Genomic DNA, 26640 nt, shown 5'->3' with positions numbered 1-26640 from the left:
TGACCCTGAGCAAGTCCCCTCTTTGTGCCTCAGTTTCCCCATCTGTAAAAGGAGGCTAATGATACTGACCTCCCTTGTAAAGCACTTTGAGATCTCCAGATGAAAAGTGCTATATAAGAGCTAGGTATGACTGTCATTATTAACTGTTATTTATTATTTGTCTTGCAGAAATACTTAGACACACCAACCCAGATCAAGGCTGCATTGTGCTAGGTGCTATACAGAGAAGCCGTATCAAGATAGCCACTGGCCCAAAAAGCTCACTATGTAGGTGATGACAAGTTACAAGAGGTGGATGAAGCAAACAAATGTGGAAGGGTGGGGAGAGGGAAGAAGCAGATAACAGTAAGACTAATAAAGCCAGCAAATCACCATACAATAGTCATACAACAAGCACAAGGTCTCAGAGCACTTTGGGCCAGATTTTCCAAAGGAGCACAGGAGTGACCAGATTTTCAAAAGAGGGTGTTGGGAGCTGAACTTTGACCCTTACTGAGGTGCCTAAACAGGAGCTGACCTCTTGCGAAAATCAGATGCCAAGTTTGGATGCTAAAAGTTTGCCCTAAGTGTCCAGCCATTGTCAACCGGAAATGCGGTTCCTGCTAGTTGCACCATACCAATCCAGGCCTGCAGGCATTTTATTGATCCTTGCCAGCAGAAAACAGAAGCCAAAGGGGTGTTGTTCTAAATGTAAGGAAAGATGGGACTTTAGTGATGAGATTAGTATGCAGAACTCTGGTTTCTCTCTCAGCTCAGCTACATGGACACTATGAGAATTAATACGGCCTAGTCTACCAAAAACAATCCCTACCAGAAATGGGGAGAGGTGAGAAAAAAAGATGGTATAAAGCTGGCCAGCCTTCCAGGAGAAGGGAGAGTCTCATTCACCCTTCCTTGTTTCTATTCAGTCCTGATTTCATCATAAAAAGAAAAGGAGTACTTGTGGCACCTTAGAGACTAACCAATTTATTTGAGCATAAGCTTTCATGAGCTACAGCTCACTTCATCGGATGCATACTGTGGAAAGTGTAGAAGATCTTATTATATACACACAAAGCATGAAAAAATACCTCCTCCCACCCCACTCTCCTGCTGGTAATAGCTTATCTAAAGTGATCACTCTCCTTACAATGTGTAAAGTCTCTACGTAAAAGAGTAAATGGACACAAATCAGATGTCAAGAATTATAACATTCATAAACCAGTCAGAGAACACTTCAATCTCTCTGGTCACGCGATTACAGACATGAAAGTTGCTATTTTACAACAAAAAACTTCAAATCCAGACTCCAGCGAGAAACTGCTGAATTGGAATTCGTTTGCAAATTAGATACAATTAACTTAGGCTTGAATAGAGACTGGGAGTGGCTTAGTCATTATGCAAGGTAGCCTATTTCCCCTTGTTTTTTCCTCCCCCCCTCCCCCCGACGTTCTTGTTAAACCCTGGATTTGTGCTGGAAATGGCCCACCTTGATTATCATACACATTGTAAGGAGAGTGATCACTTTAGATAAGCTATTACCAGCAGGAGAGTGGGGTGGGAGGAGGTATTTTTTCATGCTTTGTGTGTATATAATAAGATCTTCTACACTTTCCATAGTATGCATCCGATGAAGTGAGCTGTAGCTCACGAAAGCTTATGCTCAAATAAATTGGTTAGTCTCTAAGGTGCCACAAGTACTCCTTTTCTTTTTGCAAATACAGACTAACACGGCTGTTACTCTGAAAGATTTCATCATAGTTTCTTTTTAAGTCAGGACAGTTAGGGCTTGCCTACATTACACCAGCTTTGCCAATATAGCTATACAAGTATAGCTATGCTGGCAGAGCCCCCTAGTGGAGAGGCTGCATATGCCAACAGAAGGAGTTCACCATCATAGTAACACCCTCTCCACACTGACTTGTAGAGATGTACTGATTTACACCAGCTGAGGATCTAGCCCAGTCTTTTATATCTCAGCAGGTAATATATTTAAGGGTCAGTCACCATCTTATTAATATATCATTGTATTAACTACTGAAGTCTATACTTAAGGCTGAGATGGCATCTCCAATCTAAAACTCCTACTTTGTGTCACTTGGTCATTTCCCCCTAAATTACCATTTGGAATTTCTTTTTTTTTTGTTTTTGTTTTTTTTCAAAGAGGGTTTTGTAAAAGTCCCTCCAGCTCTGTGTTGGGTAAACTGCCCATGTAAAGGAAAAGCTTTTTGCACCAGTTAAAATATTATCCAATACAATTTTTCTATTTATCTAGCTTAGGGTTTTATTTGGCCGCCCCATCGCCATTATGTCTGAGCATACTCCACGTCAGATGTAGGTCATTAGTATAAGAACTCAAAACAGACTTTGCTTTAGAAACTCATACCTGGCATATCCAAAGTTCTGAGTGTGGAAAGTCTGTTTTACCCTCTTTGCGATAAGATGTTGTTACTCCTCTATCCATCTGTACCCATTTGTTCCCCTTGTCTTATACTTAAATTGTAAGCTTCTTGGAACAGAGACCATCTTTTTGGTCAGTGTTTATACAGCACCTAACACAATGGGGTCCTGGTCCATGACAAGAGCAACTGCAATACAAATAATAACATCTCTTAAAAAACTACTCCCTAAACATCCTTAAGCACACACATAATGGGCTGCTCTAACTTTTCACATGTGGTTTTGCTCTGAATATATGGAGGATGTCGAAGGGCAACTTAAACGTACAGACCTAGGGCCAAGGGTTGAAAAAAAAAATAGCTGCCTAAAGCTTGGCCCCCAAGTCCATATCTAGGCACCTAAACAATATTTCTGGGGAAATTCTGTGCCATTGCACAGGCGCAGAATTCATGTTATCTGCAGATTTCTTTGCTTCCCCACAGAAAAATGTCTTCTGAGGGGAAGCAAAGGGAAGCTGTAAGAGTGGACATTCACCCCTCGCTGACAGCTCAGAGCAGCTGGTGGAGAAATAAATCAGCGCTGGGGGGCTGGGCGTGCTAACAAGAGAGACTGTCCCTCTTGCTTGCTATTGCAGCATGCCTGGTGTGAAGGGACAGAGCTTCTGGGTGTTTGGAGGTAGGCTTTCCTATAATACAACTTGAATCTTTTATTTATGGAACAAGCTGTCAAGTCATACTAACTCCGGTGCCATTGCCCCCTTTCCTGTGACTAGCATTGTTGGAAGCAGACATTGAAACTGCAGGGTCTCGACCGCTAATTTTACACCCCGTTACTCAGTCCTGGGAAACAGTTAAGAGTCTTGTCCAGGGCTCTCCAATGAGTAATGTTCTTTAGTTGATGGGACTTTGGAATTTCAGCAAAGTCCACTTCTAGCCACACTTAGTAACTGTGCTATTCTCATTTATTAACATATTCAATACTGTTGCAGGGGACTTTCCTCTCGTCAAATAACTGCTAACAAAAAATACATACAGATTAGTTTTTAAAGAGAAACTTTAATGTTGATGAACTAGAGAGAAATAGATCAAAATGATCTATAGTTCCCTAACAGCTCTTTGGAGGCAACATACCAAAAATATCAGCCTAACAGATGAACAGAGGAAAGATGGTCCTGTGGTTAAGAGGTTGACCTGGCCCAACTTGTGGTCAACTCCATGAGTTTTATGGCAAGGGCAAACCTGGCCCATGTTATCTGTCTTGATAACAGTGACTCAGATTATACTAACAGGATTAAATGAATAATTGTACTGAAATCTTCCAAACACAAAAAAGAGTATCTGAAAGAAATAACCAGGTGCTGTGTACAGAAATGAACTAATATCAAGCTTGACTGAAAAAGTTGATTAAATTAGTTTAATTTAAGAGCCTAAACAAACCCTGAAGGTGGTTCTTTGTTTATTGCTTTTTTACCTAAACCATGCTCTGCTGAAAAAGCACCATGTGGGCATGAAATATTTATTCATTAAATCTTTCATAAAGGTGCACACTATTGTTTTCAACCATTATATATTTATAACTTGTCATATAACAGGAATTTTTTTTTTTTTGTCCTCCTCCAGGCTGTTTATATGAGGCTTGGTTCTTGTCAGGTTATCATGCTGGGTCTGATTCTCATTTACACTGTGGCCTTCTCTGCATACAGAAGTCATACTGTTTTAACTACACAAGTATAGCTGTGTCCATACTAGGGATCGTATCGATCAGTTAAAAAAAGTTAGTGTTCTACCCTCAATAAGTTATACCAGTACAAAATTCATGTTCGACCAGGCCCCCTTTTCCAACACTGGCAATATCAAGATGCCACAAAACGGATGTAAACTTGGTGTCTCCCAGTGTGAAATGTCCCTCTGGTGTGCTCCCTGCACATACTGGGAGTCGGGGTGGGGCAAGCAGGGGGAGTAGCTGGCGTGTGATGCCCCAGCTGTTGTGTGTCCATTGCGGCTACAGACACAGTTCACACTACAGTGAATTTCAGCCCTGCCGCACTGTTCTTCAGCAAAGTGGGTTTTTTCCCCCCTTCACTTGAAATACACCATTTTAAAAGCTCGTTAAGAGTCATCTGCTCATCATTCTGTGCCAATGCATAAGGCTGCCGACTATTCTAATAGAATATTTAATTGATGTTTATTTGCTGACTAGTTATTTATGTTAACATCATTCCTGCATAATTAATACTCAGCTGAAGTCAACTCTAAGACCACATATAAATACATTTTACTAAGAAAGCCATTTACAGTATTTAAAAAAAGAAATCCTGGAATCTATTAACATTAAGGGAATCTAAAATCAGCTTTAATAGGATAAGCCAGCAAGGATTTGGCAGGAAAGATAAAAGAATGTGTAATTCTTTAGCACTATCCCCAATACTGGGTGCTGTGATTTGCCAAAGTAGGTGTCTGAGTTTCATTTTACAATTCAATGGCCCAGTTATCAGCTGGTGTAAGTTGGCATAGATCCCTGCATCTCTGCTGATTTATACCAGCAAAGGATCTGGCCCCACATCCTCAGCAACTAATTTCAGCTTTGCACAAGAGTTAAAGTTTTACAAAACTGGGGCTAAATCCTGCTCTCAATTATGCCAGCATAAATCAGTTAAATTATTCCATTCCAGTGTAACCAAGAGCAGAATTCCACTCTAAGCATCTGATCTCTATGGAACATTATCAACATCAACTTGCAAATGTAGTTAAAGTTTAATTTCCTTCGGGGATGGGGAGCTTGCTTTTGGTTTAAAACATCCAGGATTACGTGTTCTGAGAGATTAGCTTGGAGGATGGTGGTGGCTCAGAACCACCGCAATCTATTATGGAAATGATTTGTTTCAGAGGGTCACATGGTTCCTCCTAGTGTGCGGAACAGAGGAGTGCTAAAGCTTGCTAATCTCACTGACATGTGCAAGGAGGCAGCGACATGGCAGGGCTTCCTCCAGACCATTGCCTCACTGTTGGCTATGCATCTGCCTCTCAATGATGGCTGACCAGAATGTCGTGGTGCTAAGGAGAAATGACTCTATGCAACATATGCCTCTGTCAACGACCCTTCCCGTACTCATCAAGATACAATATATATTAATGCTGCCCACTGAGGCATTATCTCGTCTCATATACTTACGTGGGGCCTTAATTACCACTCCCTGCACAGCCAAACCACCCACTGAAACCAATAGAGTATTGTTGGATTACCAGTTTGGCTATTAATGTGCACCCTGATTGATGACAGGCCTAATTCTGACCTCAGACATGAAGACACAAGCATCGCCAGCGGGAGCATCCTAGTTCTGAATTGGTTATGATGAGGTTACCATGAAGCTAATGGGCCAAACGGTGTCACCAGTTACACCAGCTGACACCAACGATGGCAATGGATGTAACTGAAGCCAAAAAATGGGCCCCTGTATTTTCACAAAATACAGAAATAGCTGTGTGTCAGTCTCACTGAAAAGCCCTGATGATCATCTCTCCGGCCATGAATAACTTCTTAGCCCTGGTCTACACTAAGGGAGGGATCAATCTAAAGCTACGCAACTTCAGCTACGTGAATAACGGGGGAGGGATAGCTCAGTCGGGGGGAAGGGATAGCTCAGTGGTTTGAGCATTGGCCTGCTAAACCCAGGGTTGAGAGTTCAATCCCTGAGGGGGCCATTTAGGGATCGGGGGCAAAAATTCGGGATTGGTCCTGCTTTGAGCAGGGGGTTGGACTAGATGACCTCCTGAGGTCCCTTCCAACCCTGGTATTCTATGTTTCTATGATTCTATGACTTACCGTGGTGAGTCGACTGCTGGAGTACAGGAGTACTATCGCGGCACTGGAGTACAGGAGTCAACGGGAGAGCGCTCGGGGGTCGATTCGTCGCGTCTAGACTAGACAGGATAAATCGATCCCTGCTGGATCGATCGCTGCCTGCAGATCCGGCGGGTAGAGAAGACATACCCTTAGAATGGACCAAATTCTCCCTTGACTTGTACCTCCAATAATCTCAAAGGGCAAAATGGGGTCCTAGGAATATATTCTCAGAGACAAATACTGACAGTCTTATTCAGTCAAAGAGTTCTCATGAAAATCAAAGCAATTTTTTTTCCCCTGAGCAAGGATGAAGTAAAGCTTTCTTTTGTACCTTAGCATCTTAAATAAGACCTTAGCACTAGTCCAGTAGTAGGTAAGAGGTAGGATGTGTGAATGAACTTCAACTGAACAAGCAATGTAGTTTAGAATTACAAGGCAATCTATTTTGCTGCTGCACGAGTCCGATCCTGTTCTGCATGAATAAAGCGCTCGGGATCACGCCATAAGTGAATTATGCCTTCACCATTGGTGGGGAGGGGGGGGAGAAAACCTGGATTTGTGCTGGAAATGGCCCACCTTGATTATCATACACATTGCAAGGAGAGTGATCACTTTAGATAAACTGTTACCAGCAGGAGAGTAGGGTGGGGGGAGAGAAAACCTTTTGTAGTGGTAGACACCCATTTTCTTCATGGTTTGTGTGTATAAAAAGATCTTCCGTACTTTCCACAGTATGCATCTGATGAAGTGAGCTGTAGCTCACGAAAGCTTATGCTCAAATAAATTGGTTAGTCTCTACGGTGCCACAAGTACTCCTTTTCTTCATGGAGGGAAAGTCACAAATTAATCTAATGCAAGTTAAGCAGGAAAACACCCACAAACAACGCTATTTCCATTATAGCCTAGTGGCATGTTTGCCTGAGAGGCCCAATCCTGCAGGATGCGGAGCATCCACAGTGGCCACTGATGTATTTGGGGTTTGGTGGGGCTCAGCACCACCCAGGATCAGGTCTTTGAGTTTTAACTCTACCCAAGCAAGCGAATCTTGCTAGAAAAGGAGGCTTGCTGAATCAGAAGTGCAGGCTTATGAGTTAACAGGAGCACATTGATCCTTCTAGAATTCTATGGGGGAGAGGGATTGTTCCTCAAGTTTTACATCCCGATATCAACATATCCCAATATCAGAAAACAGGCCTGGTTCTCTTCTTCACTGACTCCTTTATAAGTCCCCTGATTTTACTGGTGCTACTTCCAATTTACACTGTTGTAACCAAGAACAGAATCAAGCTCATCATGGCATGGATTTACAATAGGGAAGGAGAATCCGGCCCTCCTTGAATTGCTGTCTGCCAATAATGGTAAGGCAAAACTATCCCAGCAATTACAAGTTGTGGAAGAGCACCAACCTTGTCCCTGTGGGTTCCGCACTTCCAGACGGTTTATGCTAGCTTCAGAGGCTCACTGCAACCCTCCATGTAGCCCTTCTCTCTCTAGGGTCAGGGATACAGTCTACTGAGCCCTTTTCACCATGAGCCAGCAATGGAGGTTGGTGAGAGAATTCCCACAGTCTCTGTTGCTCCCTACAGCCTCATGCCAAAACAGTTTAGCCTCCTGTCCTGACAGGGGCCTGTTTTCCCCTCCCAGGAGGTGTTTCTATAGTGGTGGGTTCAGGGGAACCCAGGCCAGCCCTCTACTCCGGGTTCCGGCCCAGGGACCCTAATGGTAGCAGCTGTTGGCAGTCAACCTTTCACTGCCAGAGTTGCTACATTTCCCTGGGCCACTTCCCCACAGCTCTCCTGCTTCTTCCTTACCTTAGGGCTCCCTTACTAATGACTTGAGGGTGTTTTCATTAACCAGTCCTTCAGCCACACTTCCTCTCCTCTAGCTCCTTGGCTCCTCTCTGCCTGACTGGAGTGAGCCCTTCGATATTATCAGAGGGGCCTTAATTAGAGTCAGGTGGTCACATTAGCTTAATTGCCTCACCTGACCCTTTGCAGGTTAATTGGAGTCAGGTGTTCTCATTAGGCTGGAGCAGCCCCTGCTCTGGTCAGTCAGGGAACAGAAAACTGTTAACCCAGTAGCCATTATATCCGCCTTCTGCTATTCTGCTGTACCCAACTGGCCTGGGTCCATCACAAAGTGTACACAATAATCTTGTCCTCCAGTGTCTTCAGTGCATCCCAGAAGGCATTAAGATAATGCCAGAGGAAACGCTGCTCTGTTGGCCTAGCTGTAAATCTGCAATCTGAACAAAAACCAGATGTCAATCAAAAGACGTTGCTGCTCTCTGCGCGTTTCACAATGCATAATTTAGCCACTACGCTTGTCAAGTTCTGTGTGGGGCTCTTCTACCTGACTGTAAATGTGTTCGGGAACCCAACTGTCATCAAGAGAGGGAAACAGCACATGGAGACAAATGGCTAGGGGCGGGGGGAGGCCGATTTTCTTTCACAATTAAAGACGTTATTAGTAATGGAAGTTCAGCAAGCCACAAATTATTTTTTAACTCTTCAGAAAACAGTCCAGGATACGCTTGCAGCTATTACATTGTAGGGCATAAAATTCACCTAGGGAGTCCAAGGCCATTGGAAAACCCAAGTCAGTTCTGCAGCAGAAAGGAAGGTGGTCCATGAGGAGACCACGAGGAGCAGCTGAGTTCTGCACCAGTTCCACATAGGCCAAAGTGAAGGGGAGGTTTGGGGTATGTCTACACTGCAATGTAAGCCCAGGCTCTGACTCAGGCTTGATCCGAAGCCCCGCTTCAGTCTACACATAAATCTCTCAGACTCAGGCTCAGACCCAGTGACTAACCAGGGTCATGGTCAAGGAGCTATGATCTCCCAGATCCATAAACCCACTCTTAATGACTGAGCACGGGTTGTGGCCCCATTCCAATCTGGAGACTGGAACAGCAACAGCTGAACGGCCCTACAGTGTGCCCTGCCCATGATTTGAGGATTAGGTTCTGTGCCACCCACTTACGGTCTAAACCCACTGAAGTCAAAATCCCATTGTTTTCAATGGGCATTCAGTTGTTCCCCAGGCAAATCATATTTGCTCAGGCTTCATGCAGAGGGGTAAAAACACAAGAGGCAAAATTTACCTGCATTAGGCAGCATTGGTTTATGTCAATGGTTAAATTGCAATACAAAAAACAATCTGTCCCAGGATGGGACTTTAGAGCTGCTCAGCAATGTAGCTATAGACCATAAGGATGTCTTCACACTTTCTTCTGCAAGTTCATGAATAAACATCGGTTCATTCAAATGAGTTTTATATTAATTCATTTAAATAATTTTCATTTTGATTTGAATGGTAAACAGAGCTATTCTGCCAGGAAAGTTGAGTTTGCAATTCAAATTACACACCAATTTGTAAGGAGAAAAATATAATTAATGGCAAGACTTGAAGTAACTAATTTTACTCCTTTGATTTTCTACAGTAAGGAGTGGGGAGGATGGGGGACAGGGAGACACACAGGTTATGTCTACACTGCAGCTGGAAGGGTGTGTGCCTCCCAGCCCGGGCAGACAAACTCCTGCTCAGGCTCATTGTAGATGTGGAAGTACAGGCAAGCGAGCAGCCTTCTAGAGCTCCTGGGTCCATACTTGGATGGCTAGCCAAGGTCACCCCCTGTGCTGCAATGTCCACACTGAGAAAACCAGCAGAGTCAGCACACGTCCGGCTGCCACACATTCTGTTCCAGTGCATCACATCATAATGTCACTACAAGGCATAACGTGACTTCATATTATGCTCACGGGCACGATGATGCAAAGTTAACGCCTCCCCATACATAATAATGTAACAGGCAGTAAATTAAACTACTTCCTTATATTGGGATCATAAACAATAATTATTTGGCAGCTGCCCCTTGGAAGCGCTGTATGCGCCGAAGATTAAATCAAGCCCTATTGATTTGCTAAGCTGAACAAACTCATTCACTCCCCTCTAATGAAATTCATAATCTCCTTTTTCATTTTGTGGTGCTGTAATGTGGTATTACTTTTACATGTAAGACTAGCACTGATCAGTTCTTTCTGGTAAGCAGAACACAATACAGTCCCAGTGCAGCCGTTCTGCCAGTTTAACAAGTGTGTCTTTGCAGATTTGCTTATTAAACAGAGCCCATCAACTACTGAATGAAATCAAATCTTAATGGCTGGCCCACGGCCATGCTGCTTGCACTTCTCTTTGCAGTGACGGCCCAATCCTGCATTTCATAAGCAGCAGGAATTCCAGCTCAGATCAAGGAGTGCATGAGAGGGCCCTTAAAATGCTGGCTGCTCTCATTAAATATGGAGATTAAATTAGTTTTTTAGAAGGTATGATAGTGAAATAGGGTGTGATGCTAAGAACACAAAAAACTTTTGGGAACGTCGTATAAAATAGCAATTTCTCTTGTACCAAATACAGGGGGCTTATCTTGCAGCCCTTTCCCAACCAAAGCTCCGTCTGATTTCAATAGGAGTTTGACAAAGTAAGGACGGATGCACTCACCGAGCCAGCAAAGCATTGAAGCAGAAGCAGGACTTTAAGCCCAGGGGTACATGCGTGAAGTTACGCACACACTACTGGCCAGATCTTCAAGAGTGCTCCGCACCCAGCAGCTCCCGGTGTTCTCTATGGGAGGCGTCAGGGGCTGCATATTTTTTAAATCCTGGCCACTTCAGTAAAGTGCCTAAGTGGGAACAGAGCACTTCTGAAAACCTGGCTTTTTATGTTCTTTCCAGGATCAGGGCTGGAGTAAAAAAAATGAGTAATGACCCCAGGACTGAATCCAACAGGCAACGGGTAATATTTCAAAAGCACCTAAGTGATTTTGGAACCTGAGCCCCAAGTGACTTGGTCACCTAGGAGCCTAAAGTCCATTAACTTTTAAGTCTGCTAGGTGCCTAAGTCTAACAGTCCCATAGATCTTCAGCTTCTGCCTTACCTTGCAGGCACCTAAATTCCCTAGAAGCCTAAATTTCCACCAATAAAGTCCCTATGGTGCCTACATTTCTGCCAGTGGGCATGTGCAAAACTGCACAAGCCCTGCTGCTGTTGAGCTGCTCAGCTGCGTAGCTCACTCCTCAGCCCTGGCAGGATTCACAAACTGGGCCTTCTCCACCCGTCTCACCTGCAGGGCCTGATCTGATAGCGTGCCCTGAGCATGCCTAACCTGCACAAGACAACTGGGGAGGCACAGAGATGGCGTAAGTGTGATTATATCCAACAGCCCAGAGGTGGGGAGAATCACATGGGAGATCCAGGATTGCGGCCCCACACTGCCTGATTTGAAGCAGGGACTTGGCCCCAGGTCTCGCACCTCCCAGCAGAGTGCCCTGAACACCAGTTTACTGGGTATTCTGGGACAGTCTCTCCATCTCTTCTGTTGAAGCTGTTCCACTTTGTATAATTAATAGTCATGCGGCCAGAGAGAGTGTGTGTGTATAACTTTGCAGCCCAGTGATTAAAGCACTCAACTGTGAGACCTGCATTCAAATCCCTGCCTCTAAGCAGGCAGAGCAGGGTTTTGAACCCACAGCTCCCATAGAAGGGCAATTGGCTGTCTCGATTTTCATGAGAAAGGGAGGACCTGGCTGAGCCACATAACTCCAGGAGAAGGTTCACAGCTATGAATCCTAAGCAGAAGCAGGTGCCTTCCTTGGGCCTAACTGGGTACCTAAGTACCTTTGAGGATATGGGCCCTAAGCCCACCCCTCTCCTTAGCATTATCTACTGGCTACCTTAGGCAGCTCCCTGCTCAGCATGCTGGCTTCTCAGAATCCTGTTCTTAGGCACCTAACTCTCCCCTATGCATTGTATAGGGAGCCTGGGAGCCTAGCTCAGAGCTGTAAATTCCACTGGGCAGCAGGGCACCTAAGAGTTAGGTGTTGCACCACTTAGCACTGCAAAATGCCTAAGTCCCTTTGTGGGCCTAACCCTAAGTTACTGATGCCCAGATCCTCTCAAGTATTTCAGCTCCTAAGTTCCAAGGAAATGAGACTTAGGAACTTTGGAAAGTTGTTACCCATCATCTGTGCATTAAAGTTTGTTCATTCAATGAAGAAAAAAAAAAAAAGAAAAAAACAGTTTCCACCACACTTTTTCGAGCGAGCAGCCTGAATTCAGCACCTACCCTGACCTATACCCTACTCCAGTGGTCCCCAACCTTTCTGTGGGAATAACACATTCCTATTCCCAGAAGACTGTGGCGGGCGCCAGACACCCCGCCGCCAAAATGTAGCCGAGAAACGGTAACACTTCTCGGCAGCATTTCGGCGGGCGGTTCTCCGGCGGCCACACTAGGTGGCAGCATGTCGGCGGGGCAGTGTCCTGCAGGCACACACAACTGCCCTGGCGGGTACCATTGCACCCCCGGGCACTGCGTTGGGGACCCTTGCCCTACGCAACCCCAATAGTTGCCTGGCACTGCACTACACAGGGTACAAAGGGGGCACAGGGTACAAACGGGGCACAGGAGTACAAATGCTGAACACTGAACTGTACATCAGCACAGAATTTGGCCACCCAAGCTAAACCGTGCACATGGAAGTAGCCAGCACCAGGAAAAGATTCCAACCCTTCCCTGAAGAGCAAATGCCTCTAGTTATATAACAATCATTATTTTCTATTATAGCAGTCGATAAATCCTCTTACCCCTTGACCCTGGCATTTCATGATTTAGTTTACAGCACTATATATTTTCTTACCGCATTGATTATAAGCCACATAATAAAAGGAGTTTAAAAAAAAAAAAAAGAAGCCACATAAAAAATTAGGAGACCAATAAAAATCTAACCCCTCTGAAATCAGCCTGATTTATTACGGCTTGGCTAAGAAACCTTTCAATCACATTTGCGTTCGGGTATCAAGCTCTACTTTTGTGTTTTTTATAAATCCATCCTTTTTTATTCAAGGGACACAGTCAGGCCAAATCGGGTCCAAAGACATCTACAAACCAGATCGGTTTTCTGCATACGCTAGGAATGGGCCAAATTCATCCTTAGCTCAAGTGAGCATAGCTCTAATTGAAGAGACACCACGGGTCAGTATAATGCAGTATCTCTGCCATAATCATGTACAACATGCAAATGAAATGTCAACCTTCGGAATAGTCATTAGAAACAGGCAGTAACCCCCCACCCCCCCCAAAAAACCCTCAGACCTCAGAAGCATCATTTTAAACGTTCCTTCATTTGATTCCCAAAGAACTCGAGTGGTGGGGCTAAATCTTCATCCCACAAAGATTGAATGAACAGGAACAGTGCAGCGAACATAAATGGAAGGGTGGGGAGAAGAGCATCCTCTGCCCAGCTGGAGTAGATTGGTCGCTATTCCATGGAAGCAACTACAGCCTCTGGGCTACAGCAGCCCACTATACCGCCCTCTATGCAAGAGCATGGCCAACCCATGTCATGGAGCCATTGGCCCTACTTGCTTCTTTCCCTACCGCACTGTTGCCCAGGACCACCACGATACACTATTCCTCCACAGGCAGGAAATATGGAGCTCCACTGAGCTGACTTTCTCGCCTGCTCAGCGAAACCACAGCCATCACCCGTCAGAATCTTGCGCATCTCCACAACTGAGGAGACATAGTTGCCTCTTGTGAACAAGGCCCAGATTCTGCTGTCCTTACTCAGGCAATGTGCCCATTGTCTTTAAAGGCTGAGTAAGGACTGCAGGATTTGGCCCTGCATGGTTTCTGACCTTTCCAAAGCAAAGCCGGTCAGGATTCCAGCATAGGGACAAAGGGCCTGAAAGGTTTTTTGTAGGATTGTGAGGCTGGACTGGAGTAAGTGAAATCAGAATTTGGTCTTTTCTTGCTAGAAGTATAAGGCCATTTTTCCCCGATGGAAAACTTTGGTTTTGCAATATAGGGACAAATTCCCTTCCCAACACTTTCATCTACAAAACTTTTACTTTATTATTATTACGGTTTGTTGAACAATTCCCCTCCTAGGATTTGATCCCACAAGTTCTTGGCAAGCAGAATCCATCAGTGAAGTCTAAGGGCCAATTTCCCAGTTGGTGTAAAGTGACCTCAATGGAGCTACATAGGTTTACACCAGCAGTGGACCTGATGCAGGTTGATTGTAGGCTTGGAGTCGAACCAGATCTTATACTAGACCATGATCCCACCAGAAAGCACAGAACTCACCATCTGGAGGCATCAGTACTTTGTTGTTCTGCGTACACCAGCCCACTGGATGAAGGTCAGCTGTCATCACATCGCACCAGAAATCTGCCCTGCGATCATCTCCATAGCCACAGTAACGTAGCAACAAGAGCTGCCCACATGTTGTAATGATCGTAGCCACCCAGTAGGTGTCTGGATTGTTCTTGTTGGCCACTTCTAACTTCATCCCTGGTTGGAAACTGCTCTGAAGGCTGATTTCAACCTTGCAAAATTAGAAATAGGTATTATTTTTCCATATAACAGAAGGAAAATAAGGCATGATCTCTATCTGAGCAACGCTAGCAGGCGACATTCTTAGGTGCATAGTGGCATGGTCTCGCAGACAGGGCACTAAATAACCGTTCGGGGGACCACAGTTTTATCCCTAGCTCCGCCACTGACTGGTTGAGTGAGCTTGGGCAAGTCACTCTATCTCTGACCCTCATCTATTCAGACCATAAGCTCTTTGAGGTAGAAACTATCTATTATGATGTGCCTGGACACAGTGACACTCTGATCTCAGTTGGGCCTGTAGGTGAGACTGTCATGCCAGTAATAATTTTAAGCATGGCCTCTGGGAATGGGTGAAGCTCCACCCCATGCTGAGGGCCAGCACAAGCCCTATGTGCCACTACTAAAGACTCACTTGAGCTGGAGAGAAAGCCAACGTATGATCCAAAGAACTTGTTGCTATGCAGCTCCACCAGAAAATAACAGGCCCGATTCTGGTTGTGTGTGAGGTGCTTTATAATTGAGGCCTGGTCCTCAGAGGTGCTCCATACCTGTAATTCTGTCTCTCAGGTGTAGAGCATCTCTGAGGACCAGGACCATCTCAGAGCCCTTTATAAGCACCCTGAGCCTAATCCTGCCCCCACGGACGACAGTGATAATGCGTCCACTGACCGCACTGGTTGCGGGTCCATGCTCTCGCTGATTAAGGCTCTTAACGCCCTGGTGAAGAAGGCACAGGCAGCATCACCAGCCACCATTACAGACAGCTGAAGAGAAGAAGAAGTTCACAGCAAAACTCCCATTGATGGCAACAGAAGCAGGACTGGGTCCCGAGCAACTTGCCTGTTGAACGCTAGAGAATACAATACATATTCTGTAGGACAGTGGTTCTCAACCAGGGTTATGTGTACCCCTGGGGGTACTCAGACGTCTTCCAGGGGGTACATCAACTCCTCTAGATATTTGCCTAGTTTTACAGCAGGCTACATAAAAAACACTAGCGAAGTCAGTACAAACTAAAACTTCATACAGACAATGACTTATTTATACTGCTGTATATACTGTACACTGAAATGTTAGCATAATATTTATATTCCAATTTATTTATTTTATAATGATAATGCAAAAATGAGAAAATAAGCCATTTTTCAGTAATAGTGTGCTGTCACACTTTTATATTTTTATGTCTGATTTTGTAACCAAGGAGATTTTAAGTGACATGAAACTTGAGAGCACGGAAGACAAATCAGACTCCTGAAAGGGGTACAGTTAGGGTTACAGGGGTACAGTTGGCAAAGGTTGAGACCCACTGCTGTAGGACATTCCAAACCAATGGAGTTAAATCTGAGCATATGCCTTATGCACTAACTTTCTGTAACACTTAAGAGTTCTTCTGATGTCTCCAGTTTTCCCTCCCAAGCTTGGAAGAAAGTTAGTCCCCTGGTTAGGGTACCGCCCTAAACTTGAGAAGACCCGAGTTCAATTCCCTGCGCCACTTCAGACTTCCTCTGTGACCTTGGGCAAGGTAGTCTCTTTGTGACTTAGTTCCCATCTCTAAAATGGGGATAACAACACATCCCTACCTCACAGGGAAGTTGTGAGGAAACACGTGTTAAAAACTGCTGTTAAAGGGTGACATTTAAGTACCTAGTATGGATACAGAAGACTGCCTAAATCCATTTCTTGTGTCTCGTCTTATACTTCGACTGTAAGCCCCTTGGGGCAGGGACGCTTTTCTGGTCTGTGTTTGTACAGTGCCTAGCACAGTGGGGTCCTGGCCCATAACTAGCACTCCTAGGTGCTACAGTAATGCACATAACAAAAGATTGCCTGGGGGTCAACTGTAACAGTGTTTTGCTAGTCTAGAGGAATGCAGCTCCTCTGGAGTTGGGAAGACTCCTCCTTTACCTGCCTCACACATGATTACTGCTGTCTAAGCACTGACAAGTTGCATCATTTAATTATTTTCATACCACAGGTCCATTTGTCCGGTATCTGTGCATTCACCTTCCGTCAACAGGAACTGCGTACGTGGCTTGGGGCTGGTCTATGGCCCTTCCAGCTAGTCTCTTATATAGTGACCATCTCCACAGAACCTGAGCACCTCGTAAAATGATCAACTACACACATTAAGCTGTAATGATCTCTCTCTGCAATGACCAGCCTGTGACATTTTGGGGAGTGGGAATTTTTTTGTGTGTGGTATAGCTATACAAAAGGTGGGTTGTAGACATGGATTTTGTCTCTCTCTCTCTCTCTCGAGGCTCCAGGGTCTCACCCCTAAGGCTGATAGTTCCATTATCCCAGTGGAACGTGGCCATTGGGGAAGGTCACAATCACAAAGGATGAGGTGGGGCCCCTAGGTAACCCAAGCCAATGCCACAGCGGTGGGGTTCTCAACCTTTTTTTTTTTTTCTCTTTCTGAGGCCCCTCAACGCACTATAGAAATTCCATGGTCCTCCTGTGCCACAACAACCGCATCCGGGCATATCCATTTGATTAAACGCCAGGGCTGGCGTTAGGGAGTAGCAAGCAGGGCAATCGGCCAGGGCCCAACACCACTGGTGGCCCGCGAAGTTAAGTTGCTTGGGCTTCAGCTTTCTGCCCTGGGCCCCAGCGAGTCTAACGCTTGCCCTGCTCTCTGGTTTATTTTGACAGACCCCCTGAAACCTGCTTGCAACTCTCCAGGGGGGCCCAGACCCCTGCTTGAGAACCACTACCATAGAGAGCTTTGAGCATGGGGTATGAAAACTTGAGCTGGAGTCAGTATTCAGCAAGGAGTCAGTGCACAGAGCAGAGGGTTGGAAGGAGCGAGTTGCTCTCACCGGACAGCTGTTGTGCTCTGAACCAACTGTCGACTGAAGGTCAGCAGTTTCACATCAAGGACAGAGAATTACACTAATCCAGCCAGGCGGGCAGTGGCGTGTGAATCACTGTGGCTATGTCAGAATTTGATGGGAGGGACTGCAATCTCCTTGCCTCACGTAGGTGGAATTGGGAGCGTTTTACAACCGCAGCTCTCTGAGTATCCAGAGGAAAAGACCAGGTGGACACTCATGCTGAGGATTCTCCAAAAAGCATGCCTCTCCCCTCCAACATCAAGTCATCATTTCCAGAGTCATCCCGCAGCCAGTCTCAGCCAGGCCCCTGTACAGGCAGCTGGGAGATGGTGCTGTTTGCATCTGAGGAGAAGATGTAGTAATGCTGGTTACATCTGTATCGAATGGGATGGGGAGAGACAGGAATGTTGTGGGGCTCCACAGGTGAGTGCTGGGGAGACAGAGGAGAAGGTGCCCATCACGGCTCTGGGAGTGGCCTGAGAGGGGCAGTTGAACTCATCTCCGAGCAAACCCACTAATCCCACCATGACTCTGAGGTGGGATGGCACCATTTTAGAGCTGACTATATCAAATGCTATGGAAAGGTCTAGCAATAAAAGCATGAGCATATGACCCTGTCCATAGCCAAGAAGAAATCATCCCTCAGGGCCATCTCTGTTCCATGTCCTAACCTGAAGCCTGCTTGGGAGGAGTCCAGGGTATTGGCAGTATCTAGGAGTTGAGCTTCCCAGTTAGTTTGCTTAGGAACTGGAGGTTAGAGAATGGATAGCAGCTGGAGAGATCAGTCGCATCAAGCAATGGTTTCTTAAGTACTGGCTGCACTGTGATGTGCTCTGGGACAGCAATAGATTTCCCTTCTCAAAGAAAGTGCCAACAATCCCAGTCCGTAGGGATTCCAGGTGCTCTCAATGCTCTTCCACAAACCAAGAAGGGCCTGGGACCAGAGCTGCAGATGGTGGTTGTTTTACCATGGTGCTTCCAGAATTCCATTGTGCGAATGAACCAACTTCACATGAGGGAAGGTGTCATATTCTCAGGCCTATGACGGTTGTATGGCTTCAGGTGCCCACAGAGGCCATTTCTGCTACCAGAGAGTTTCTCTGCGATGTAGGCTGATAGCTTGTTACTGCAAGAGACACCGTTTTCTGGAGCTGAGAGGAGGCATTCCATGGTAACCAGGCTATTTAACATTGACAGGCTTCTCGGAAGAGCCTGTTTTAAGGAGGGCTTTGAAGGAACAACATGCATGCAATTTCTGTGTGGTGGGGTGGCCTGGAAGAAATTAAAGGGCTCAAGGAGGCGGGAGAAACAAAGGATGCAGGATGGAGAGTGGGAGGGAATGAGTGCTGAATGTAGGCAAGAGGAACGCAGTACAGGGCCTTGAGAAGGCGTAAGGATGAGAAGCTTGAATCCGAAGTAGAGTGAGAAGCCAGTGGAGCCAAAGAAAGGCATGAGAACAGGTGTTCAACAGGAGAAGGAAGAGGATTTTAGGAGGAGAGGGAAAGGATTCCAACATTTTGGATTGGGAGGAAGAAATCTGAGAAGCAGAGAGAAAAGTTTGGTGATGTTTCCTCAAGAGCCATCAGCCATGCCTTTAAATTTCCCAGGATGACCCTCTCCAATCAGAATGAAAAGGGGAAGGGCACAGAACTTTCTCAAGGCCCAAGTGAAGTACGTACGTGTCTGAACGAGGTGTGAGGGGCAGCGCTTGCTCCCGTTTCTTCCAAGTATTCATCCCAGTTGAAGTCGGTCTCCTCGATGCTAGAACCTTCATCTGTTGGGGGAGGGAGGGGAAAGCAACATAAAATTAGAACATGGTTAATGCAGGCAATAAACTACACAATGGTACCAGCCGAAAGTGGGAAACTGGCAGGCAGTAAAACCTCCACACAAGATAAAAAAACCCTGTTGTAGCAATTATGCTTATTTGGATTCCATGGGTTTTACTGCATTTCCAGGAAATTATTTGGTTTGCTGGTTTTAATCTCCAGAGATTAAAGAACTCGGCCTTTGTGGTCCAGTTGGGTGCGTGAACAGAAACCATTGTACATGGCAGTGCAAGAGAGCCCACACTATTTCACAACTCATTTTATAATGTTCACATTAAACTTTCACTTCTCCTCCATCAGTCATCATGAGCGTATCTTGTGCAGTACAGTGGGTAAACATGCCAAACAAATAATAAAGTCTGTGACCCAAAGAATTTATGATCTAAGGGCCCTGAGCCAGATCCTCAGCTGCCGTAAGTTACAGCACTGCCCCTGAAGCCAACAGAGGGATAGAGATTTACACCACCTTAGGATCTGCCCCCCTACTGGGTGCACCGTTGCAAATATGTTAGTATCTATGCGTCAACACTGCCTTTTGCTGGATGGAGTCAGAACTACTCAACTGCATATCATAGGCCCTATAATGTGAACAGCTAGGGGAAATTCCCCTTTTATTTAATTAGTCAGAAGCTGAGCTTTGAAAGCAGGAACCCTGCTGTGGCTGTGAAGAGACTGATGATGGAACTCAGATGCCATCTCCCAGTTTCCCATTACAGCTACTTATAATGTTTTGCTTTTCTATAACACCTTTCATGTGAAGACCTCAAAACACTGTACAAACAATTAACTGATCCTCACAACATCCTGTGAGAGATATAATGCTACCCCCATGTTACGGATGGGGAAACTGAGGCAAAGACCATTTTCATATCTATCCTGAGATCACACAGGAAATCAGCTGCAGATCTAAGAACAGAATCTAGATCTTCAGACTCTCGAGCCTCTGTATTAACCCCTATATACTCCATCCCACACCTAAAGATCCATAATTATTCACAGGTTTTGCTACATATCTGTACAGCACCTAGAACAATGGGACTAAGGTCGCAAAGTGCTGCTGAAATACAAATAATACAAATTACAAACAAATGTTCTTTCACTTACAGAAAATCAGCCACATCTGATTGCTTTTATTTTACTTTAAAATAATGTTTCCAGGCAATCTTGGAAGAACGACTTCAACCCAGAGCAAATATTTACAGTCTAATACTGAGGCTCTGCAATAAGCATTTATCAGGCAAACTCCGAGAGACCCTTTCCTTCCAAAGCATTCATAAGCGTGGGCATGATGTAATTAAAGTGGCCCATGACGAACTGATTGAAGAAACCTCCCCAGACAGTTTTATGAAGAAAACGGCAGGGTTAATTTATTGCCATTATTGCTACAGGTCTCCCATTTTCAAGATCCAAAAGTTATATCATGTAACAGGAATGTCTCATTATTAAAAGGAAAAGGAAGAGGTTATATTTGCTGCCGATTTAGCCAGACACACATCTGAGGAAAAAAAAAAAACAGATGACAGCAGAACTGCGTTTTCTAAACATATCCAGCATGGGAAAGGAGTTCAGAGAAGAAATCACAGCCCTATTTACTGTTAAATACACTAGAACTTCTTTTGAATACTGGGTTATAAAAACAATGAGTCCTGGGGCCAGTTTTGTTCAACATCTTCATTAATCTGGATGATGGGATGGATTGCACCCTCAGCAAGTCTGCGGATGACACTAAGCTGGGGGGAGAGGTAGATATGCTGGAGGGTAGGGATAGGGTCCAGGGTGACCTAGACAAATTGGAGGATTGGGACAAAAGAAATCTGATGAGGTTCAACAAAGACAAGTGCAGAGTCCTGCACTTAGGAAGGAAGAATCCCATGCACTGCTACAGGCTGGGGACTGACTGGCTAAGCAGCAGTTCTGCAGAAAAGGACCTGGGGATTACCGTGGATGAGAAGCTGGATATGAGTTAGCAGTGTGCCCTTGTTGCCTAGAAGGCTAACGGCATATTGGGCTGCATTAGTAGGAGTGTTGCCAGCAGACTGAGGGAAGTGATTACTCCCCTCTATTTGGCACTGGTGAGGCCACATCTGGAGTATTGCGTCCAGTTTTGGGGCCCCCCACTACAGAAGGGATGTGGACAAATTGGAGAGAGCCCAGCAGAGGGCAACAAAAATGTTAAGGGTCTAGGGCACATGACTTATGAGGAGAGGCTGAGGGAACTGGGCTTATTTAGTCTGCAGAAGACAAGTGGGGGGGGGGCAGGAGGGGCAGGATTTGATAGCAGCCTTCAACTACCTGAAGGGGGGTTCCAAAGAAGATGGAGCTTGGCTGTTCTCAGTGGTGGAAGATGACAGAACAAGGAGTAATGGTCTCAAGCTGCAGTGGGGGCAGGTCTAAGTTGAATATCAGGAAAAACTATTTCACGAGGAGGGTGGTGAAGCACTGGAATGGGTTACCTAGGGAGGTGGTGGAATCTCCATCCTTAGAGGTTTTTAAGGCCTGGCTTGACAAAGCCCTGGCTGGGATGATTTAGTTAGGGTTGGTCCTGCTTTGAGCAGGGGGGATTGGACTAGATGACTCTTCCAACTCTAATCTTCTATGATTCTGCCTCACCTGCACTGCTTCAACCTGGTGTAACTACACAGGTGTAAATCAGGAATAACTCAATTGAAGAGATTTCTGATAATAGGTGGCTCTTCAGTCTAGCAGGAAAAGGCATGACAGGATCCAATGGCCGAAAGCTGAAGCTAGACAAATTCAGATGAGAAAGTAAGGAGCAAACTTTTTTCCCACCAACAGTGGAGGGTAATGAACCATTGGACCAACTTATCTAAGAGCATGAGGAATCTTCAGCACTCAAGACTGGATATCTTCCTAAAAGAGATGCTACAGCCCAAACAAAAGTGATGGGCTAGAGGCAGAGATTACTGGGTGAGGTTCCATTACCTGTGTTATGCAGGAGGTCAGGGTGGATGACAATAGTGGTCTCTTCTAGCCTTGAAATCTATGACTCTATGGTCACGTCTACACAAACACTTACTGTGCGGCAAGCTGGGATATAAATCTACATTGCTCAAAGTCACATGTCAGTGACAGAGCTAGGAATTTAACGCAGATCTCCTTTACCAAAGGGGTCACTAGACTGAGCTAAGAAATCAGGCTCTGTTTGCATTCAGAAGTAAGATGGGTGCAGTAAAGTAACAAACATAAAAAGCACCTGTTTTAAAAATCCAAATGAAAAGGGCAAGACTGAGCCAGATAGAGTGTTGGAGGGCCGGGAACCCAAGCAGTTATTGCACCAGACCTCCGGCTGTCATCAGGGCGGTAGAGGTGCCTTGTTCCTGACCCTAAGCTAGGAATCTTCTGGTCTCCACCTGCATCTGGGTGACAGCCCTTAAGGGGTTGTGGTAGGGAGACCCAGGCACTCTTTCTCCACCATGTCCCAGCCCAGGGCCCTGTGGGAAGTAACACTGCCAAGGTCCTCCCTGCAGAGAGTCTAAGTCTGCTGTTCTGGGCCACTTCCTACCTATAGATCCCTTCAGTTTGGGGCAAGGTCCCTATAGTCCAAACAGTCAGTTACTTTAAAAAAAAAAAAAAAAAAAAAGAAGCCCAAAGGAGCAGGGTGTAGCTGGAGCTGCTGGTTCTCAAGGGGGTGGTGGCTGGAGAAGTCTCTTCCTGTGGGCCTTTGTGGTCCCCGTCTCAGGCTCAACCTTCTGACTGGCTTCCCAGAGAAGGATTCCTCTTTCCTGCAGCCTGTCCAGCACCTTTACCTGGGCTCCTGGAGCAGGCTCAGCAGGCCAAGAGGGTGGGAGCTAACTGGGCTCAGTATTGCCTTTTAACGCCTTTGGGTCCAGGCTGGGTTTGTATACCCCATCACATTGAGATGGAGAGCCTCCAGGGGCTGAGCACCCCTCCTGCTGCAGAGACCTCAGGCTTTTGCTCTCAGTCGTACCATTTCATTCTGACACAGCAGAAGGCTGATTTCTCTACAGACTTTATCAGGAAATTACTTTTACTGTGTCTGTAAAAATAACATCAGGGAACCCGTTTATCATGGGCTCAGTGTCTTGTTTTGCTCAGTTTTATTACAGAGAAATGGAAGGGACTAAAAATTCTCCAAAACCTCTTGTATTTTTTCTGTTTCTTTTCTGGAGTTCTGCAAAAGCATTAGCTGTGACCACAGTCGGCTTGCCTAGGGGTTAGGCCAGGAACAGAGAGTCAGGACGTTCTATTCCCAACTCAATCAGTGATTTACTGTGTGCCCATGGGCAAGTCACGTAACCTCTTCCTGTGCCTGGGTTTCCAAATCAATTTTTGCTGATCTCTATCAAATGGTTCAAATCCCTCGGATTGAAAGGAGCTATATAAATGAAAAGTATTTAATAATATTGGAATTATTATTATTCTAAAGAGTGGTTTTCACAAAGTCATACCATCTACCAGTACTCAAGTCCTGTATTCCAATGGCAAAAACCTCGCTCCTGAAGTCACTGGCAAAACTCCCATTCATTTCAAGGGGCAGGGGCGGGGTGGTGTCAAGATTTCACCCCAGGGTGTTCGCTGGGTGATGGCTAATTTTATGATATGCTTACACTGGTGGGTTCCAGTTATTGATCCTTTTGCTCTATGCTCTTTTTCGGTGAAACCGTCACACTTGTCTACACATTTCATGTATCTGTGGGCCTGGGTATGCAAACAAAATAAATAGTAATCAGCTACTACCATCGTAATGGTTTTAAAGTGCTCTGGGATCATCAGTTGATAAGTGCCATAGAAATTAAAAGTACTTCAATAAAACTGCAGTCATCCAGGACTTCACTGTCAATATTATAGACCATGTGACTACGGGAAAAACCTCAGAGTGATAAAAGAACCCGGATCCTTTGTTCTGAAAGCCCAAATTCCCTACCAACCAATCTGTCGGAGAATTCCCTTTAAGAGTCTATGGCACACAGCTAAGCAGTTCTGATACTATCCTGTACCTATTCCTATGTTCCAGCTAGTTATGTTTTTTATCAATGAAAGAACATAAGAATAGCCATACTGGGTCAGACTAAAGGTCCATCTAGCCCAGTATCCTGTCTTCCAACAGCAGCCAATGCCAGATGCCCCAAAGGGAACGAACAGGACAGGCAATCACCAAGTGATCCATCCCCTGCAGCCCACTCCCAGCCTCTGGCAAACAAACAGAGGTTACAGATACCATCCGTGCCCATCTTGGCAAACAGCCATTGATGGACCTGTCCTCCATGAATTTATCTAGTTCTCTTTTGAATCCCGTCATCGTCTTGGCCTTCCACAACATCCTCTAGCAAAGCATTCCACAGGCTGACTGTGTGTCCTGTGAAGAAATATTTCCTTTTGTTTGTTTTAAAACTAGTGCCTATTACTTTTATTTGGTGACCTCTAGTTCTTGTGTTATGAGAAGGAGTAAATAACACTTCCTTGTTTACTTTCTCCATACCAGTCATGATTTTATAGACCTCTATCATATCCCCCCTTATTCGTCTCTTTTTCAAGCTGAAAAGTCCCAGTCTTATTAATCTCTCCTCACATGGAAGCCTTTCCATACCCCTAATCATTTTTGTTGCCCTTTTCTGAACCTTTTCCAATTCCAATATGTCTTTTATGAGATGGGGCAACCACATCTGCACACAGTATTCAAGATGTGGGCATACCATGGATTTATATAGAGGCAATATGATATTTTCTGTCTTATTATCTACCCCTTTCTTAATGATTCCCAACATTCTGTTAGTTTTTTTGACTGCCACTGCACATTGAGTGGATGTTTTCAGAGAACTATCCATAATGACTCTAAGATCTCTTTCTTGAGTGGTAACAGCTAATTTAGACCCCATCATTTTATATGTATAGTTGGGATTATGTTTTCCAATGTGCATTACTTTGCATTTATCACCATTGAATTTCATCTGCCATTTTGTTGCCCAGTCACCCAGTTTTGTGAGATCACTCTGTAACTCTTTGCAGTCTGCTTTGGACTTAAAAGATCTGATTTGGATTCCAGTCTGGAAATAGAAAACCGAGGGAAGGCTGTGCCAGCATTTAGGGCACTAGTCTAGGACTTGAGAGACCTTGCTTCAAGCCCCTGCTCTGTCACAGGCTCCTTGTGTGATCTTGGGTAAGTCACTAAGCCTCAGTTCCACATCTGTAAAATGGGGATAAGAGTACATCACAAGGGTGTCATGAGGATAGATACATTAAAGGTAGTGAGGCATTCAGATCCTATGGTGATTGGAGCCACATAAGTACCTTACTTAGACAGATAACCCAGTTCCTCATCTGTAAAATGATCTGAATTTAAACTTATGTGATGATTTTGCATGTAATAGCCAGCAAGCACTCAGAAGCCAGATTGAATGGTGAGAGGAGAGAGCACTTTGATTATCTTCATAAGCACTCACATGAAACTGACTGTTCAGGTTTCTGGAAACGACTAGTCCATGCTCAGAGAATTTAATACACACATTAGCATAGTACCTCCCCTTCTTGTAATCTGCTGCCTGTCCTTAGAAGAGCGGGGAAGGGAAGGTGATGTTTCTATTCATTGCATGGGTTGTCTGTGTGCATACTTAAGGACAGTGGTTCTATACCAGGACTCCTTGCTACATCCCTCCCCTCTATTCTGGTCCCATCTAGCCAGGATCTTCTCCACCCCACTATCACCACCTCTCCGTTAACAATATGGGAAGGGAAGCATCTCATGTCACCAAGCTTGAAAAGAGATGCTTAGGAATTCAATAAAATTCACTGATTAGCCAGGATCACAGATGTGGACAACAACAACATGGCCCATGGTTGCTCAGGACTTCCAAGTTATCATCCCTACCCAGCCCAGCAGGTTGCTTGGAACTTCATGACAGCAACAAGCTGAGAAATAATACTTCTGTGGAGTCCAAGAGCTCCTCCAGAATTCAGTAAGTATTAGGTATATTCCCCTATGCAGTGCTCACCCCCTTGACTCTTCTCTACATCCCTCTCCTCTCTCCCCCGGTCCCATCTAGCCAGGATCTTTCTGGCCCCTCCTCCCCACTGTCACCACCAACACCTGTGCTATGCTCAAATACATTTCTGCCTCCTGTTACCCTTCCCAGTAATGTGCACTTAACAAGCGGTGCTGCCTTCCCCCTTGCTTGTGGTTCTGGTAAAGCCTTTTAGCTTAAACGGGGGAACAACTGAATTCCTGTCCCCGGAGCCCTCCACCCTATGAGCATGCAGGATTTCTCACAGGCTAAGGAACGGAATATAGTGGGAGCCGCTTGTTAAACTCTTGGCAGCTCATCACTGAAAACTGGTTTCTCAGACATCTGCACCAGTGTTTCCTCAAACTGTG

At 45.2% G+C, this 26640-nt stretch overlaps 1 protein-coding gene across 1 annotated transcript in view; it reads right to left on the bottom strand.

Annotated features, from left to right (window-relative positions):
• The window catches only part of SFMBT2 (Scm like with four mbt domains 2), a 193245-nt gene that overhangs the window by 128193 nt on the left and 38412 nt on the right, over positions 1-26640 (bottom strand). Inside the window, exons 3-4 of the mRNA XM_084636621.1 lie at positions 19140-19234; positions 14372-14612 (exon numbers count right to left, since the gene is read on the bottom strand). Of these exons, the coding sequence (XP_084492747.1) occupies positions 14372-14612; positions 19140-19234 (336 nt within the window). The remainder of the gene's footprint in view (positions 1-14371; positions 14613-19139; positions 19235-26640) is intronic.

This window comes from Lepidochelys olivacea (assembly GCF_965140295.1).
Source record: "Lepidochelys olivacea isolate rLepOli2 genome assembly, chromosome: 1".
NCBI lineage: Eukaryota > Metazoa > Chordata > Testudines > Cheloniidae > Lepidochelys > Lepidochelys olivacea.
Note: the sequence above shows the minus strand (reverse complement) of the source record. Positions and strands in the feature narration are given on the sequence as shown.